Below are 16,063 nucleotides of genomic sequence, written 5' to 3'. Positions count from 1 at the left end.
TTCTACCATGTAGTACTCATATAACAATTGTTTTCTACCATGTAGTACTCATATAGCAAAGGTTTTCTACCATGTAGTACTCATATAACAAGGGTTTTCTACCACCGTATTACTCATATAACAAGAGTTTACTACCATGTAGTACTCATATAACAATTGTTTTCTACCATGTAGTACTCATATAACAAGGGTTTTCTACCACCGTATTACTCATATAACAAGGGGTTTTCTACCATGTAGTACTCATATAACAAGGGTTTTCTACCATGTAGTACATTTACATTTACATTTAAGTCATTTAGCAGACGCTCTTATTCAGAGCGACTTACAAATTGGACTCATGTAACAATTGTTTTCTACCATGTAGTACTCATATAACAAGGGTTTTCTACCATGTAGTACTCATATAACAAGGGGTTTCTACCATGTAGTACTCATATAACAATTGTTTTCTACCATGTAGTACTCATATAACAAGGGTTTTCTACCATGTAGTACTCATATAACAAGGGGTTTTCTACCATGTAGTACTAATGTAACAAGGGGTTTTCTACCATGTAGTACTCATATAACAAGGGGTTTTCTACCATGTAGTACTCATATAACAAGGGGTTTTCTACCATGTAGTACTAATGTAACAAGGGGTTTCTACCATGTAGTACTAATGTAACAAGAGTTTTCTTTTGTTAAATGTCCCTGTAAAAAGTTAAGGTAGTACTCGCTTTTGTATTCATTCATTTTTATTACTGTAAGAAATTGTATTAGATATTGGTAACTTGTTCTAACAACTTCTCAACATTACCTATAAGTTGACACAACATACACACCCCCTCTTTCTCTTGGACATATGCTGGACACATAGGACATATACACGGCACCCACAATTCCCCTCCCCCATGACAATCACACAGACACACCCAACCCATGGTTGGACCTCAGGACAAAGAACTCTCAGGAACCAATGGAACGTGGACACCAGGCCTGATCAGGACTACCCAAGACCCAGACCGACCAATCGGAAGGCCAGACTCGCAGATCAACCTACTTTGCTTGTTGTCTATATATAAAACTGTATGACTGTGGAAACTCCCTCTTTTCCAAATGACCCCATACGGATCGGATAGAAAAGAGCCGTGCTGCACGCTTTGCATAATATTTTTACACTTGAATAAACCTGCCTTATTATAAAATTATCCACCTCGTCCTATGTCTCCACTTGGTCTCCTGTCTCAAGTAAAAAGAATTATCATCAACATTACACACAAAAATGTGTATTTCCTTCTACACCGTGGAGTGTAACATGTTATCATTTAATATGTATCTATAAAGGGTCTTATACATTACTCTGTTGTATACTAGTACAGTCCCCAATAAATATCCTCACAACTATCACTTCATAATCGCATCTGTTTGTCCACTTTGTCTGATGAGCATAGTTCAGAGTTACCGTAAAATGTCTATGAAAAATTTTGTATGAAAATCTTTTCTTCGATCAAACTGATAGACTTGTCCGTCAGCATCGCCTCACTGTTCACAAACCTGTACCCAAACAGTTTCATCGTGGGTCCACAAACTCTCTGCACCACCTGGGCCAGTTTGTACGGTATGCTGAACCTCCATTTCTCTACTTGCTCGGAGGAGTTCTTCTGTGTTGAATAAACTCCACTCGCCTCATTAGAAGCCTGGGTGTTCTTTAGTACCCAGTCCTTCACCTGCGGAGTGAACGGGATCCCCGTGAACTTGTACATCTCCGCTGCCTTCCTCATAGGGAATCTGGCGATGTCCTCGTAACGTACTAGCATGTACCTCCGCCTCAGCCACGACGGCTGTCTCAGGCCAACCTCCGCAGACATCCTGATGTTGTCGCAGTTCCCTTTCAGCTTCCTCACCTCGTCGTCGTCAACGGGCACGTCTCCGTCCACGGCCCACTTCTTCCAGTTGTTGTACTTGGCGGAGAAGGCCACCATGCGGGAGGCCAGAACCGCCCTGGGGTCCCTCACCAGCTGGATGAACTTGATATCCAGACGAGGGTCCTCAGCGAGGGGTCTCAGGGTCTCCAGCTGACGCACCCGGACGGATTTAATGGCCCTGTGCTCCTTCTGCTGGCATGACTCGGACGCCATGGTCAGGTTGAGGGGACCACACTTCCTGGTCCTGCAATGGTAGCGTTCAAAGACTTTCTTAACGAACGGGCTACAGACGGACTCCTCACAGAGAGAGCTGCTAGATTCTCTCCTGAACAGGGCTGAGGTGACGTGGTCGACAGGAAGTGGGTCAATAAAGCTCTCCAGAGGGGTGAAGTCACACAGGAAGAGCCCCTGGAGGACTTCCCGGTAGGCCCGGGCGGCGGCTGTGGCGTTGGTCCCGCCGCCCTCTAACGTCAGCGACCTCTCGACGTGCCACAGCGGCTCGAACAGGTAGAACATGTTGTCTCCCTGCTGGTTGAAGAACTCGCCCACGAAGGAGGAGCCTGTCCGCGTGGTGGCCAATAGGAGGATGTGTTTTCTGTTTCCTGCTGACCCCATGACGTCTGACCTACAATACAGTACAAATTACAAAACTTTATTGTCCAATGTCAATCAGATCGGATACATTATTTTAACGTTATTCCAAACCACTTGGACATCACACATACAAATACTGATGAGGAGTGGGGACACCATTATGCTAGCTTTAGGAATGTCTTTACTGAGATCAAACATGATTAGTTACACACAGCATTATAGGTACTGTAGTATCAATCAATCAATCACATATATTTTATGAATCCCTTTTTATATCAGCAGTTGTCACAAAGTGCTTTTCAGAAACCCAGTCTAAGAAACCAGAGAGCAAGCAATGCAGAGGCAGAAGCACAGTGGCTAGGAAAAACTCCCTGGAAGGCAGGAACCTAGAAAGAAACCTAGAGAGTAACCAGGCTCTGAATGGTGGCCAGTCCCCTCCTGGCTGTACTGGGTAGAGAGGAACCAGGCTCTGAGGGATGACCAGTCCTCTCCTGGCTGTACTGGGTAGAGAGGAACCAGGCTCTGAGGGGTGGCCAGTCCTCTACTGGCTGTACTGGGTAGAGAGGAACCAGGCTCTGAGGGATGGCCAGTCCTCTCCTGGCTGTACTGGGTAGAGAGGAACCAGGCTCTGAGGGGTGACCAGTCCTCTCCTGGATGTACTGGGTAGAGAGGAACCAGGCTCTGAGGGGTGGCCAGTCCTCTCCTGACTGTACTGGGTAGAGAGGAACCAGGATCTGAGGGATGGCCAGTCCTCTCCTGACTGTACTGGGTAGAGAGGAACCAGGCTCTGAGGGATGGCCAGTCCTCTCCTGGCTGTACAGGATGTAGATTTAAGAGTACATGTGGCCATTAAGGCCAGACTGTTTGTCTTATTGTATGATAAATAGTATATCATGCTACACACACAGACCTCTGCTCGGTGTAGTTCTCCAGGCGTCTCTTCATGAGGCTGAAGACAGGGTCCAGCTTGCTCAGGGTAGTGAAGGAGGAGTCATTCAACTTCAGGAGACCCAGGGCTGAGGCTGGGGCAGAGTTACTGGGCTGGAGGGGTGTCTGGGGGGTCTGCTTTGGGGTGAGCTTGTCTGAAACCCTACAAGACAGGGTTGGCAGTGTTAAACAACATGTTTTAGACTTTTACAAGACCATCTTATCCACAGACAGTGGAATCAATTAAAGTCAGTAAACAATCAATGCAATTGAAATCGAGACAACATGACTACTTCATCCAATCAGACTGCTTGGAAAACACAGCATGACACTTGATACCGCTTTGTGAGTAGCTGAAACGAATGTCCCAAACACACCGCTCTGAATAATGGTGAGTCTGTTCCAATCTGAGGGAGATCAGTACAGACAGACAGGCCTAATGCACACACACACAAACACACACACAAACACTCTCTCTGTTGATCATGGAGATGGGCTTAGGTTTACCGTGAGATAATGTTGTTTTCCTTCTCAATGATGACCAGTGCCACAATGAAGACAAGGGAGATTGTGTATTTCATCCTCATTCTGTGATGTAGCTGTGTCGGGATCTGCTGCTGTCACGGAATGTCTTCTTAATAGCTTCTGCCAATCTTCTTCTCTCCTCCAGACTCCCGCTGCCTATTCAAAGAGTCCTCCAGTTGTTCGTTGTTGTGTTTTCCATCGTCTACACGGCTGCTTCATTCTGCAAAATGAGATTAGCATTACTAAACTGTCAGTCACACTTTCACGCTACAGTACTGTAAACAAGAACACAATCTTTAAAAACTACTTAAACTGTTATAGTATAGAGGACTTCAATTGTTATAATATAAATTACTTACATTGTAATAGTATAGATGACATAAATTGTTATAGTAACGTTTACATAAATTGTTATAGTATAGTTGTGTTAGATTAAATCTTCTGAAAACGAATCTGTTGATAACCAGTCAAATAGAGGAGAAAGTATCACAGGTTCTACATACAGTATGCTATAGTATAGCTTGATGTAAACGTATCAGTGCCTTGTCGCTTAGTCAGCATGTTGGTGGTTTGAGGTGGGAGTTTAATAGCTGTGTTTATGGGTCATTCTAGCTTCCCGTCAATTGGAGTAGGACCCATTTTCAGAGACGATAATATCATTTCATACCACAGTGGTGTAAGAATAGAAAGCGTCAGAGTGGTTTCACAGGGGGAATTTAATCTGCTACTTCCCTTGGGCATGCCTGTGTTTTCTTTAGGGCTACAGGGGGATTTCAAGAACCCAAGCACAATGTTAGTGTTAAAAGCTGGTGTCCCTCTAGAGATAAAACAGTGTTTGCTCAGACTGAGCCTCTCTCTGTCTATCTAACCAATTACAATAATATTTAATATTGCATATAGGTCGATCGTATTGCATCTACATGGCCAAAATAGCATAAAAATGTGTTGTAACATGACCCATACACAGAGGAACAACATATCTAGGCTTTGAATGCAACCAATACTGTCAAACATTACATGGCCAAAGGTATGTGGACCCCTGCTCGTTGAACATCTCATTCCAAAATCATCGACAAACCATTTCTGTGTGGACCTCGCTCTGTGCACGGGGGCATTGTTATACTGAAACAGCCGTTGTTGCTCCTACACATTTCCACTTCACAATAACAGCGCTTACAGTTGACCGGGGCAGCTCTAGCAGGGCAGAAAGTCACTGAGCTCTTCAGTATGGGCCATTCTACGGCCAATGTTTGTCTATGGAGATTGCATGGTTGTGTGCTCGAGTTTATACACCTGTCAGCAACGGGTGTGGCTGAAATAGCCTAATCCACATACTGTTGGCCATGTAATGTATGTCACCAAGGTACCCAATCCACCAGCTGCTCCTTTATGTCAGCACTCAATGAGGTATTTTAAGCGAAGACTCAAGAGCACTCAGTGACATGTCCAGGAGGCTACCGAAACAAACCACTGTCTGGTGAAGACAGTACTGTAGCCTGGTCTCAGATCTGTTTGTGCTGTCTTACCAACTCCTAATCATTTATTCAATGATGGAGATAGGAGTTCACAAGTTAACACAAACAGATCTGGGACCAGGCTATTCATGGGTTGTTGATTTCGTCACAATATTGTTTTGAACGATTGTTTAGGACTGAGCATTCTACTCAATGCATCGTCAATGAGCGCTGATAAAGATTTCATCAAAAAGTGCATTACAGTGGCTTGTAAATACTATGACATTCAAAAGGAGGCAAATAATTAGTAGGAAAACTTTTCGTCATAATTTTGATGTCGCCCGATTAACATTAGATGCAATATAACGTTAGCTATCTAGCTAAGATTGAGGGGAGGCCACCGGATTTTAGCTAGCTAACGTCAGCATTGCCAGCTATTCTTTAAGAACTTTGCTAGCTAATGACAACATTGACATCTGTCTAAAGTCAATTTGACAACATGATAATGCTGGCAAAGATATTTCCTGCTAAATATTTGACTACTATTGTGTAGTTTAGAATAAATATAATTTAGCCTCCGTCCAGAATGATTAGGCTTATCACCACTTTAAAAGGATCCGCCCCCTTTTCTTTTAAATACCCGCCCCTTTTTTAAATATTTAAATATAAATTACATACCCAAATCTAAGTGCCTGTAGTTCAGGACCTGAAGCAAGGATATGCATATTCTTTGACCACTGTTCCTTTTATAGTGCACTACTTTTGACCACTTTTCCCTTTATAGTGCACTACTTTTGACCACTATTCCTTTTATAGTGCAGTACTTTTGACCACTATTCCTTTTATAGTGCACTACTTTTGACCACTATTCCTTTTATAGTGCACTACTTTTGACCACTATTCCTTTTATAGTGCACTACTTTTGACCACTATTCCTTTTATAGTGCACTACTTTTGACCACTATTCCTTTTATAGTGCACTACTTTTGACCACTATTCCCTTTATAGTGCACTACTTTTGACCACTATTCCTTTTATAGTGCAGTACTTTTGACCACTATTCCTTTTATAGTGCACTACTTTTGACCACTATTCCTTTTATAGTGCACTACTTTTGACCACTATTCCCTTTATAGTGCACTACTTTTGACCACTATTCCTTTTATAGTGCACTACTTTTGACCAATTTTCCCTTCACAGTGCACTACTTTTGACCACTATTCCTTTAAAAGTGCACTACCTTTGACCAGGGCCCATTGTATGGAATAGGGTCCCATCTGGGATGCGTCCCTAGCTGTACCTGGCTTGCAGAGTGAGTAGAGTCTATCCATTGAAGACAAAGATGGATGTAATGAGGCCTATTTAGGGATATCCTGCCCATTCTGCTGCAGGATTACTATAATGTTACTGTTGGGATAATGTCAGCTTGGCTTTAATCCCTGACTAATGATCCAAGATGAAATGGGCAATCTGGGATTTAAACTCAACCAAAGCGGTCAACCCACCACTCTTTTTTTTCTGTAAACAACTGAAGGATGTGGCTGGAGAAATGAAACCACTCTTAAATTAAGTTATATTCTTCAAATATCAATGGCTATTATATCATTCATAAAAATAAATGGATGTACCAATCCCAGATTTCCCCTTTAAACTCACTGCCTGCCATTAGAAAGGGTATCTTACATGACGAGAGACTGTGGCTATTCACCCACAGTAACAATTACTACATTGATTGAGGTGATGATTGAGGTGAAAATGTACATCATTATTGAACTGGTTTGATATAATGGCCCATTCAATGAAAAGAGACAGGTTAACCCGTTGTCTATGTGTCTGCCACCACAACTGCCATCGTTTAGTGACAAACCAGCTGTCGGCCTACTACACTATGGTCTCTTTCTATTCAAATGTCTATCGAATATCGATTTCAGGAAAAGTGTATAGACATGAATCAGAACTTGTAAACCATCTGATTTGAATCGTATAGCTGGCTAAAACGTGTATACTGCAAGCGGCAGTAATAAGCTTGTAGAAAGTTTTTGTAAGTTTGTAGAAAGAGATTCATACTTGAGTAAAAGTAAAGATACCTTAATAGAAAATGACTCGAGTAAAAGTGAAAGTCACCCAGTAAAATACTACTTGAGTAAATGTCACAATCGTTAGGCGAGACGGACCAAGGCGCAGCGGATGTTGAGTTCCACATATTTTATTAGAAAGTGAAACTAAGCAATGACAAAAACAAACAAACAACAAACGAACTGTGACTACAGAGATGCTACGTGCACTAACTCAAAACAATATCCCATCACACACAGGTGGAAAAATTCAACTTAAGTATGATCCCCAATTAGAGACAAAGATAGCCAGCTGCCTCCAATTGGGAATCATACCAAAACTTCAACATAGAAAAAACAAACTAGAACCCCACATAGAAAATATAAACTAGACTAAACCCCTAGTCACGCCCTGACCTACTCTACCATAGAAAATAAAGGCTTTCTATGGTCAGGACATGACAGTAAAAGTGTAAAAGTATTTGGTTTTAAATATACTAAAGTATCAAAAGTAAATGTCATTGATAAAATATATTTAAGCATCAAAAGTAAAAGTATAAATCATTTCAAGTTCAAATATTAAGCAAACCAGGCGGCATCAGTACATTTTTTATTTTTTATATTGAAGGATAGCCAGGGGCACGCTCCAACACCCAGACATCCTTTACAAACGAAGGATGTGTTAGTGAGTCCACCAGATAAGAGACTGTAGGGATCACCAGGGATGTTCACCAGGGATGTGTGTGAATTAGACAATTTGTATTGTCCTGCTAAGCATTCAAAATGTAATGAGTAATTTGGGTGTCAGGGAAAATGTTTGGAGTAAAAGCTACATCATTTTCTTTAAGAGTGTAGTGAAGTAAAAGTAAAAGTTGTAAAAAATATAAATAGTAAAGTAAAGTACAGATACCCCAAAAAATGACTTAAGTAGTACTTTCAAGTATTTTTACTTAAGTACTTTACACCACTGCTCCTGAGCAATCAGTTCCCTCTGCCAAAACTATAGCTGCCTAACTATTGGCTGGATTGTTTCATCAATCAAATCTCAGGAAGTAGCTAACCACATCAGCAAGAGAGGATGAGGTAAACACAACCAAAACGTTATACTATCTCTCTTATCTGTGTACATACATTTTTTTGGTGTAAAGGCAAGGCAGTAGTTTGTTTATCTTGTGAAATACAATGTACATTTCAGATGAACTCCAGACAAACCATAGCATTGACAGCTGATATTGTGTTAACTAGCTGGCCTCTGACGTTCATCCTAGCTTTACTATCAACTGGCTAGCTTAATCAGGCAGTTTTAGATGTGAGGGGAAAATGTAAATATTCTTTGTTAACCATCTGATTGATGTAAAAATCTAGCCAATGGTTAGGTTTTGGCAGAAGGAACTGATTGGCCAGGAGTAAAAGGTCCTTCCCTCAGAGCTGCTCAAATCAAAAATGTTTTACTTGCGAATCTCTTTCTACAAACGTACAAAACTTTCTACAAGCTTAGGAATGTCTTGGTAACGTGACAACATTGAGAGAACTTAGAGCGTGTGCAGATTCAAATTCTGCAAGTGTATTTTTGATTCACAGCAGAATAGTCATACTCGTGAATGAATAAAAACATGAGCTGGTGCACACCCAGAAAAATTATTTTATGTCGAGGTGCTGACTAACGGCGAAAAAACTATAAGCTATGGAAATAAAGAGAGTCGCACTCTACAGTTGTGGCCAAAAGTTTTGAGAATGACACAAATATACATTTTCAAAGAGTCTGCTGCCTCAGTTTGTATGATGGCAATTTGCATATACTCCAGAATGTTATGAAGAGTGATCAGATGAATTGCAATTAATTGCAAAGTCCCTCTTTGCCATGCAAATGATCTGAATCCCCCAAAAACATTTCCACTGCAATTCCCGTAGTCCCGTGTAGCTCAGTTGGTAGAGCATGGCGCTTGCAACGCCAGGGTTGTGGGTTCGATTCCCTCGGGGGGCCAGTACAAAAAAGTATGAATGTATGTACTTGTAAGTCGCTCTGGATAAGAGCGTCTGCTAAATGAATTAAATGTAAATGTAAATTTCAGCCATGCCACAAAAGAACCAGCTGACATCATGTCAGTGATTCTCTCGTTAACACAGGTGTGAGTGTTGACGAGGACAAGTTTGGAGATCACTCTGTCATGCTGATTGAGTTCGAATAACAGACTGGAAGCTTCAAAAGGGGGGTGGTGCTTGGAATTATTGTTCTTCCTCTGTCAACCATGGTTACCTGCAAGGAAACGTGCCATCATCATTGCTTTGCACAAAAAGGGCTTCACAGGCAAGGATATTGCTGCCAGTAAGATTGCACATAAATCAACCATTTATCGGATCATCAAGAACTTCAAGGAGATTAGTTCAATTATTGTGAAGAAGGCTTCAGGGCGCCCAAGATAGTCCAGCAAGCGCCAGGACCGTCTCCTAAAGTTGATTCAGCTGCGGGATCGGGGCACCACCAGTACAGAGCATGCTCAGGAATGGCAGCAGGCAGATGTGAGTGCATCTGCACACACAGTGAGGTGAAGACTTTTGGAGGGTGGCCTGGTGCCAAGAAGGGCAGCAAAGAAGCCACTTCTCTCCAGGAAAAACATCAGAGACAGACTGATATTCTGCAAAAGGTACAGGGATTGGACTGCTGAGGTCTGGGGTAAAGTCATTTTCTCTGATGAATCCCCTTTCCGATTGCTTGGGGCATCCGGACAAAAGCTTGTCTGGAGAAGACAAGGTGAGCGCTACCATCAGTCCTGTGTAATGCCAACAGTAAAGCAACCTGAGACCATTCATGTGTGGGGTTGCTTCTCAGCCAAGGGAGTGGGATCACTCACAATTTTGCCTAAGAACACAGCCATGAATAAAGAATGGTACCAACACATCCTCCGAGAGCAACTTCTCCCAACCATCCAGGAACAGTTTGGTGACGAACAATGCCTTTTCCAGCATGATGGAGCACGTTGCCATAAGGCAAAAGTGATAACTAAGTGGTTCGGGGAACAAAACATCGATATTTTGGGTCCATGGCCAGGAAACTCCCCAGACCTTAATCCCATTGAGAACTTGTGGTCAATCCTCAAGAGGCAAACAAAACCCCACAAATTCTGACAAACTCCATGCATTGATTATGCAAGAATGGGCTGCCATCAGTCAGGATGTGGCCCAGAAGTTAATTGACAGCATGCCAGGGCAGATTGCAGAGGTCTTGAAAAAGAAGGGTCAACACTGCAAATATTGACCCCTTGCACCAACTTCATGTAATTGTCAATAAAAGCCTTTGACACTTATGAAATGCTTGTAATTATACTTCAGTATTCCATAGTAACATCTGACAAAAATATCTAAAGACACTGAAGCAGCAAACTTTGTGGAAATTAATATTTGTGTCATTCTCAAAACTTTTGGCCACGACTGTATATATAAACTCTGCGTAATTGATTAGATAAATCATCAACGTTTCAGCATGACTGTGCCTTCTTCAGGGCCGCCTGTATGGTGACACACTTCTGCTTCAAGCTGCCTGCCTGAATACGGAGGCCTTCAGTAGTACCTTCCCTTTGATTACAGCAAGAGTCTCATTATCTCTGTCTCGTAACCATTTAACATGTACTGTATGTAACCACTCAGATTCATACAAACTGCAGCAAACACAACAACTGACCCGTATTCACTTGTCTCTGGCTGCGTTTAGACAGGCAGCCTAATTCTGATATTTTCCCCACTAATTGGTATTTTTTTCAGATCAGATCAGAGCCTATGTTTCGAAAGCAGTGCACTATACAGGGAATAGGTGCCATTTGGGACACAACCCCAGAGAGACGGCAGCTCCCATTAAAGCTGAGGATGAAGCTCTTGTTGTAACTCCTGACCCAATGACACTGCAGCCTTGGTGTATTTTAGACATTTTCACTCTGACACTATAGCCTTTGACATTAGGTTAGTGCTTTGTCATGTAACACACTGTACTTTACTATGACCGTGATATGTGGTTGTCTCACCCAGCGACCTTAAGATGAATGCACTAACTGTAAGTCGCTCTGGATAAGAGCCTCTGCTAAATGACTAAAATGTCAAACAAATGTACTCTACACTGTATCAACCATGGAGGTATATGGAAATGAAGAAAGACTAACAAGTCCAAAGCCTGATTGCAGATGACCGGTTGTTCAGAGTAAACCACACTTAAAAGGATACTTCAGGATTTTGACAATGAAGCACTCATATCTACCTTCCTGGAGTCAGAGGAACTCGTGGATACCATTTTTACGTCTCTGCGTACAGTTTGAAGGAAGTTGCTAACTAGCGTTAACGCAATTGCTAGCTAGCGTTAGTGCAATGATTGGAAGTCTATGGTAACTGCTAACATGCTAGTAGATATCATAGACTTCCAGTCATGGTGCCATCGCTAGTTAGCATTAGCTTGCGAAACTACCTCTAACTTATTTTATACTGGATGCAGAGGCATAAAAATGGTATCCATGTATTCATCCAAAACCCCAGTATCCCTGATGTTCCCCCCTTTCTGTCTTCTGAATTCCCATGATGCCACAGATTTCCTAACTATTTTTTTGGTGCTATGAAGGCTGAGTTCCAACACCCTGTTGCAACCTCTGTCTGCTACTGTAGCCTGTCCAAAACACTGCAAATCTTAACTCCCAAAATGATTAGACAAATCCTGTGAAATTCTCTGAAAAAGTGAATGAGTTATAGGACTTAGAGTAAAAGTTTTGAATTGGAACTAGACCCAGCACTCACTGTTGAAGTGGACTAGTTGGTATTCCCAAGTTGGACTTGGAATACACTGAGTCTGTGTTTTCCCCAGAGAGGAAATCTCCCTCTGACCATCTCCGTCTTACACCGTCTGCCCGCATGACAGACACAAAGGTCACAGAGTTCAGACTGTAAAAAAACTTCTGGCCTGAGAGCACAGCATTGTTGTCACGACTCCCGCCGAAGTCTCCTCCCCCGCCTGTTCGGGGGGTGCTCGGCGGTCGTCGTCACCGGCCTACTAGCCGCCACCGACCCCTTTTTCCTTTTCTGTTAGTTTTGTCTTATTAGTTGCACCTGTTCCGATGTGTGTTTTCTTGATTTGCTTCCCTATGTAAGCGTGTGGAACCCGCCCTTTGTTGTGCGGGATTATTTTGTGCTCCGGACCGTGTTGACCCTGTGTTTGGGTTGGTCAGTGTTTTGTGCCCTGTGTTTTGGGCATTACCATTTTCGGTGCCGGAATAAAGTGCATTTTTCCCCTGGAACTCTCTGCACCTGATTCCTTCTCTTCTAACACACCTAGTCAGTCGTGACAATTGTGATATTTTTTAGCTTCAGAGGGGCGCAGTGGTCTAAGGCACTGCATCCCAGTGCGAGAGGCATCACTACAGTCCCTGGTTCAAATCCAGGCTGTATCACATCTGGCTGTGATTGGGAGTCCCATAGGGCACTGACAATTCGCCCAGCGTTGTCTGGGTTTGGCCGTCATTGTAAATAAGAATTTGTTCTTAACTAGGCAAGTAGTTAAATAAAAAAATATATAAATGGATTTCAAGTCTATAAGCAGGCCTTGTTTAATTCACTCCGTGGCTCTTTCCCAATTCATCCTTTCTCAATTCCCTGCATCCTTTCTCCTCAAAACACATTGCAGGATTAGGTCAGAAGGGACGGACCTTGGATCTTTTCCCCCAACGCTGTTTCAGAAGGAAGAGGACGCGAGGAATCATGGAAAGACTAATCGAGGAGGACATTTGAGTGCATGCACTCAGCATTGTATAGCCATAGACCACAGCCAATGGGAGACATACCATCCTCATATAGCCACCGACCACAGCCAATAGGAGACATGCCATCATCATATAGCCACAGATCACAACCAATGGGAGACATGCCATCATTATATAGCCACAGACCACAGCCAATGGGAGACATGCCAGGGGAAACGAGAAGGGAAATGCATTAAGAGCTTCCTGACGATTGCTTAACAATTGCCCATAGCGGGATGAAGATTGGTTCATTTGTTATTTGTCATAAGGGTGATTTTTGGCATAGTTCAATAACACCATGTAACTGTGTGGGGTCCAATGGTTGTTCTCTAACATGTATTTTTACCTTCAGTGAAAACTCTACTACACTACATGTACAACATTGTCGCTAAGTCTCATAGCATGAGCTATAGAATGGAATAGCTTTTTATAAATGTAACCTTTATTTAACTAGGCAAGTCAGTTAAAAACAAATTCTTATTTTCAATGACAGCCTACCCTTGGACAAACCCGGACCAATTGTGAGCCGCACTATGGGACTCCCAATCCTAGCCGGATGTGATACAGCCTGAATTTGAACCAGGGACTGTAGTGACACCTCTTGCACTGAGATGCAGTGCCTTAGACCGTTGCGCCACTCGGGATCATAGATTACTGTGAAAACCATCAAAAGAACATCTAGGAAATAGTATTTTCTTTCCAATGGTTTCATGATTGATAATGTAAGCCAGTACACACCAATTATCTGAGCTTATTATCCCATAGAAGCGTGGTGTCACAAAGAGCTCATCTTTATAGAGCTGCCATGGAAACATTCACAACCCACTGAGGCGTAGGACACATTTGATGATCAGCTCATGAAGGAACCACCATCTCCCCATTTATCAGCATGTTACAAATGCTTTTAATGGATGCCTCCTTCTTATGGCTCAAATATGATATATATATATTTTTTTTTTTTAATGAAAGAGGACTGAAGATAGAAGAGCCAGCATGACAATCACATTTGTAACCATTTCTCTGTGTGAAATTTCAATTAATGCAGTCAGCGAAGCTTGAAGAACATATGGTTTTATTTTCACCTGTTCTGGCGGTGCAAAGCAGTGTATCAAGTGAAATCTTGAATCATTTCAGAATAGAAGATATCAGCTGTTTTTTTTTTTTACCCTACCTTGACAAAGTAATTAACAGTTTACCATTGCAGGTATATTAGGCTACCATAGGCACCACAGACATATAGCAACATGACTTCACCTCAGGTGATTTTGCCTCACTATCAACAAATGTTTAGCTTAACATACTGTAATACTGTAATCACACAGGGCTTTTAAAGCATGATACTCTAGTCGACGTGCATGATAAAGTAGAGGCTGTGCCCCATGCCCCTATGGCAGGTTGTCTCATATTTACAGAGAGCAGTTCAGTGGTACGCTTGAATGGATCTAGCCTGGACTAAGATCTGTTTGTGCTGTCTTGCCAAACCCTATGGCCAAGAAAGTACAAACAGATATGGAACCAGGCTAAGATTAAGATCAAGATTACTTTATTGGTCAATTGCACACAAGGTCCGACTGACACTTCTGACTTTAACCAACCCCTCCAAAAGAAACACATACATGGACAGGTTTTGGAGCGGTGCAGGGGCTGCCACACTGGGTGTCCGGGAGATGTTGTTGAGAGGGGTCAAGAGCACAACGGCAGATAATGCATCTAGGATTTGAAACCAGCAACCTTCCGGTTGCCAGCTCACTTCCATAAAGATTTGTCCTATCAGACCCGGGATTCAAACCAGCAACCTTGCAGCCACTGGACCGCCTCTAACCACTAGGCTACCTGCCGCACCAGGCTGTATTGGATCCTGACAGGCGGGCATATTGACAGAGGGCAGCGCTGGTATCATATCACTGTGGGTTGTTTGATACCCTAGAAGCTCTCATCCATTGGTGGTCCTTCCAGCTCATGCAGGTATATGCCAGTGGTTTTTTAGAAATCAATAGCCAAGGGCTATCAGGTGAGATACAGCACAAATATTGTCTAGTCATCCACACTGGATACAGTACATCATTTATACAGAAGGAAGTCCTCATACAGTAATTTGTAAATAGGCTATTAATAAAGTAGGCATACGTCATCAATAAATCATCAATAGACCATGCCATGTTATTTGTTCTCAAATAATGAAAAGTAGCAGACACTTTTTTAAAATAATGAAAACACTAAAGCAACAACTTAAAAAAATAAATGAAAACATTTCTTTAAAAAGAAATTGGTTTAAAACGGAGCATTCCTTACCATTTTATTTTGACGCTCTCAAGCAACCAGTCGCCTAATCGACAGTTGTGCGCTCGATGGGTTCCCTCATGGTCTAGTCTTCCAAAAGCACGCTGCCTTATTCACGAACAAAAGGCACCTTGTGTGGGAAAAGTTGATAAACTCCTCCATGTCCGTTAGGCTATTTCTAATATCCCCAAGAAGATTCCATAGACGAAGGTAGGCTACAAAAACACGCGAGCAAACTTTGACATTTTAGAAAGAAAAGTTTAGAAATAAAAATTATATCTCAAAACGTCCACACGAAAAATAAAGGGGGGAAAATCCGATCAATAATGAGATTAAACAAACTGGGGAAGATATATGTAACAAACTAAAAAAAACGTATTAACGGTTGAATAATAATTATTTTACATCTCTAATCCCAACTAAAGGGCAAGAACTCCAACCGTGACTGAGTGTGCCGATCTTCCTCTAAAAATGGACACTGTAGTCACATGTGGAGAGGTTGGCCCCTCACCCATCGCTGTTTTTACATAGCCGAATTATAGAGGGCC

At 42.2% G+C, this 16,063-nt stretch overlaps 1 protein-coding gene across 1 annotated transcript; it reads right to left on the bottom strand.

Moving 5' to 3' along the window:
• Window positions 1-1,254: 1,254 nt before the first annotated feature.
• On the bottom strand, window positions 1,255-16,016 carry LOC129864100 (carbohydrate sulfotransferase 3-like). The gene is made up of 4 exons (XM_055936704.1): window positions 15,528-16,016; window positions 3,939-4,176; window positions 3,415-3,594; window positions 1,255-2,535 (listed from the first exon to the last, which is right to left on the bottom strand). The coding sequence occupies exons 2-4, from the start codon at window positions 4,016-4,018 to the stop codon at window positions 1,458-1,460; spliced, it is 1,338 nt and encodes a 445-aa protein (XP_055792679.1). The 5' UTR covers window positions 4,019-4,176; window positions 15,528-16,016; the 3' UTR covers window positions 1,255-1,457.
• Window positions 16,017-16,063: the final 47 nt, after the last annotated feature.

The sequence above is a fragment of the Salvelinus fontinalis genome, chromosome 1, assembly GCF_029448725.1.
Source record: "Salvelinus fontinalis isolate EN_2023a chromosome 1, ASM2944872v1, whole genome shotgun sequence".
Classification (NCBI taxonomy): Eukaryota; Metazoa; Chordata; class Actinopteri; order Salmoniformes; family Salmonidae; genus Salvelinus; species Salvelinus fontinalis.
The sequence above is the reverse complement of the archived record's forward strand: the minus strand, read 5'-3'. Positions and strand labels throughout refer to the sequence as shown.

What these genes read in the sequence shown, in the direction of transcription:
- LOC129864100 (XM_055936704.1), bottom strand. Translation starts at nt 4,018, where the DNA reads ATGAGGATGAAATACACAATCTCCCTTGTCTTCATTGTGGCACTGGTC. An exon ending in GAAAACAACATTATCTCACG is followed by an intron (nt 3,595 to 3,938) that starts GTAAACCTAAGC and finishes CCTGTCTTGTAG; the next exon opens with GGTTTCAGACAAGCTCACCC. An exon ending in GAGAACTACACCGAGCAGAG is followed by an intron (nt 2,536 to 3,414) that starts GTCTGTGTGTGT and finishes ACTGTATTGTAG; the next exon opens with GTCAGACGTCATGGGGTCAG.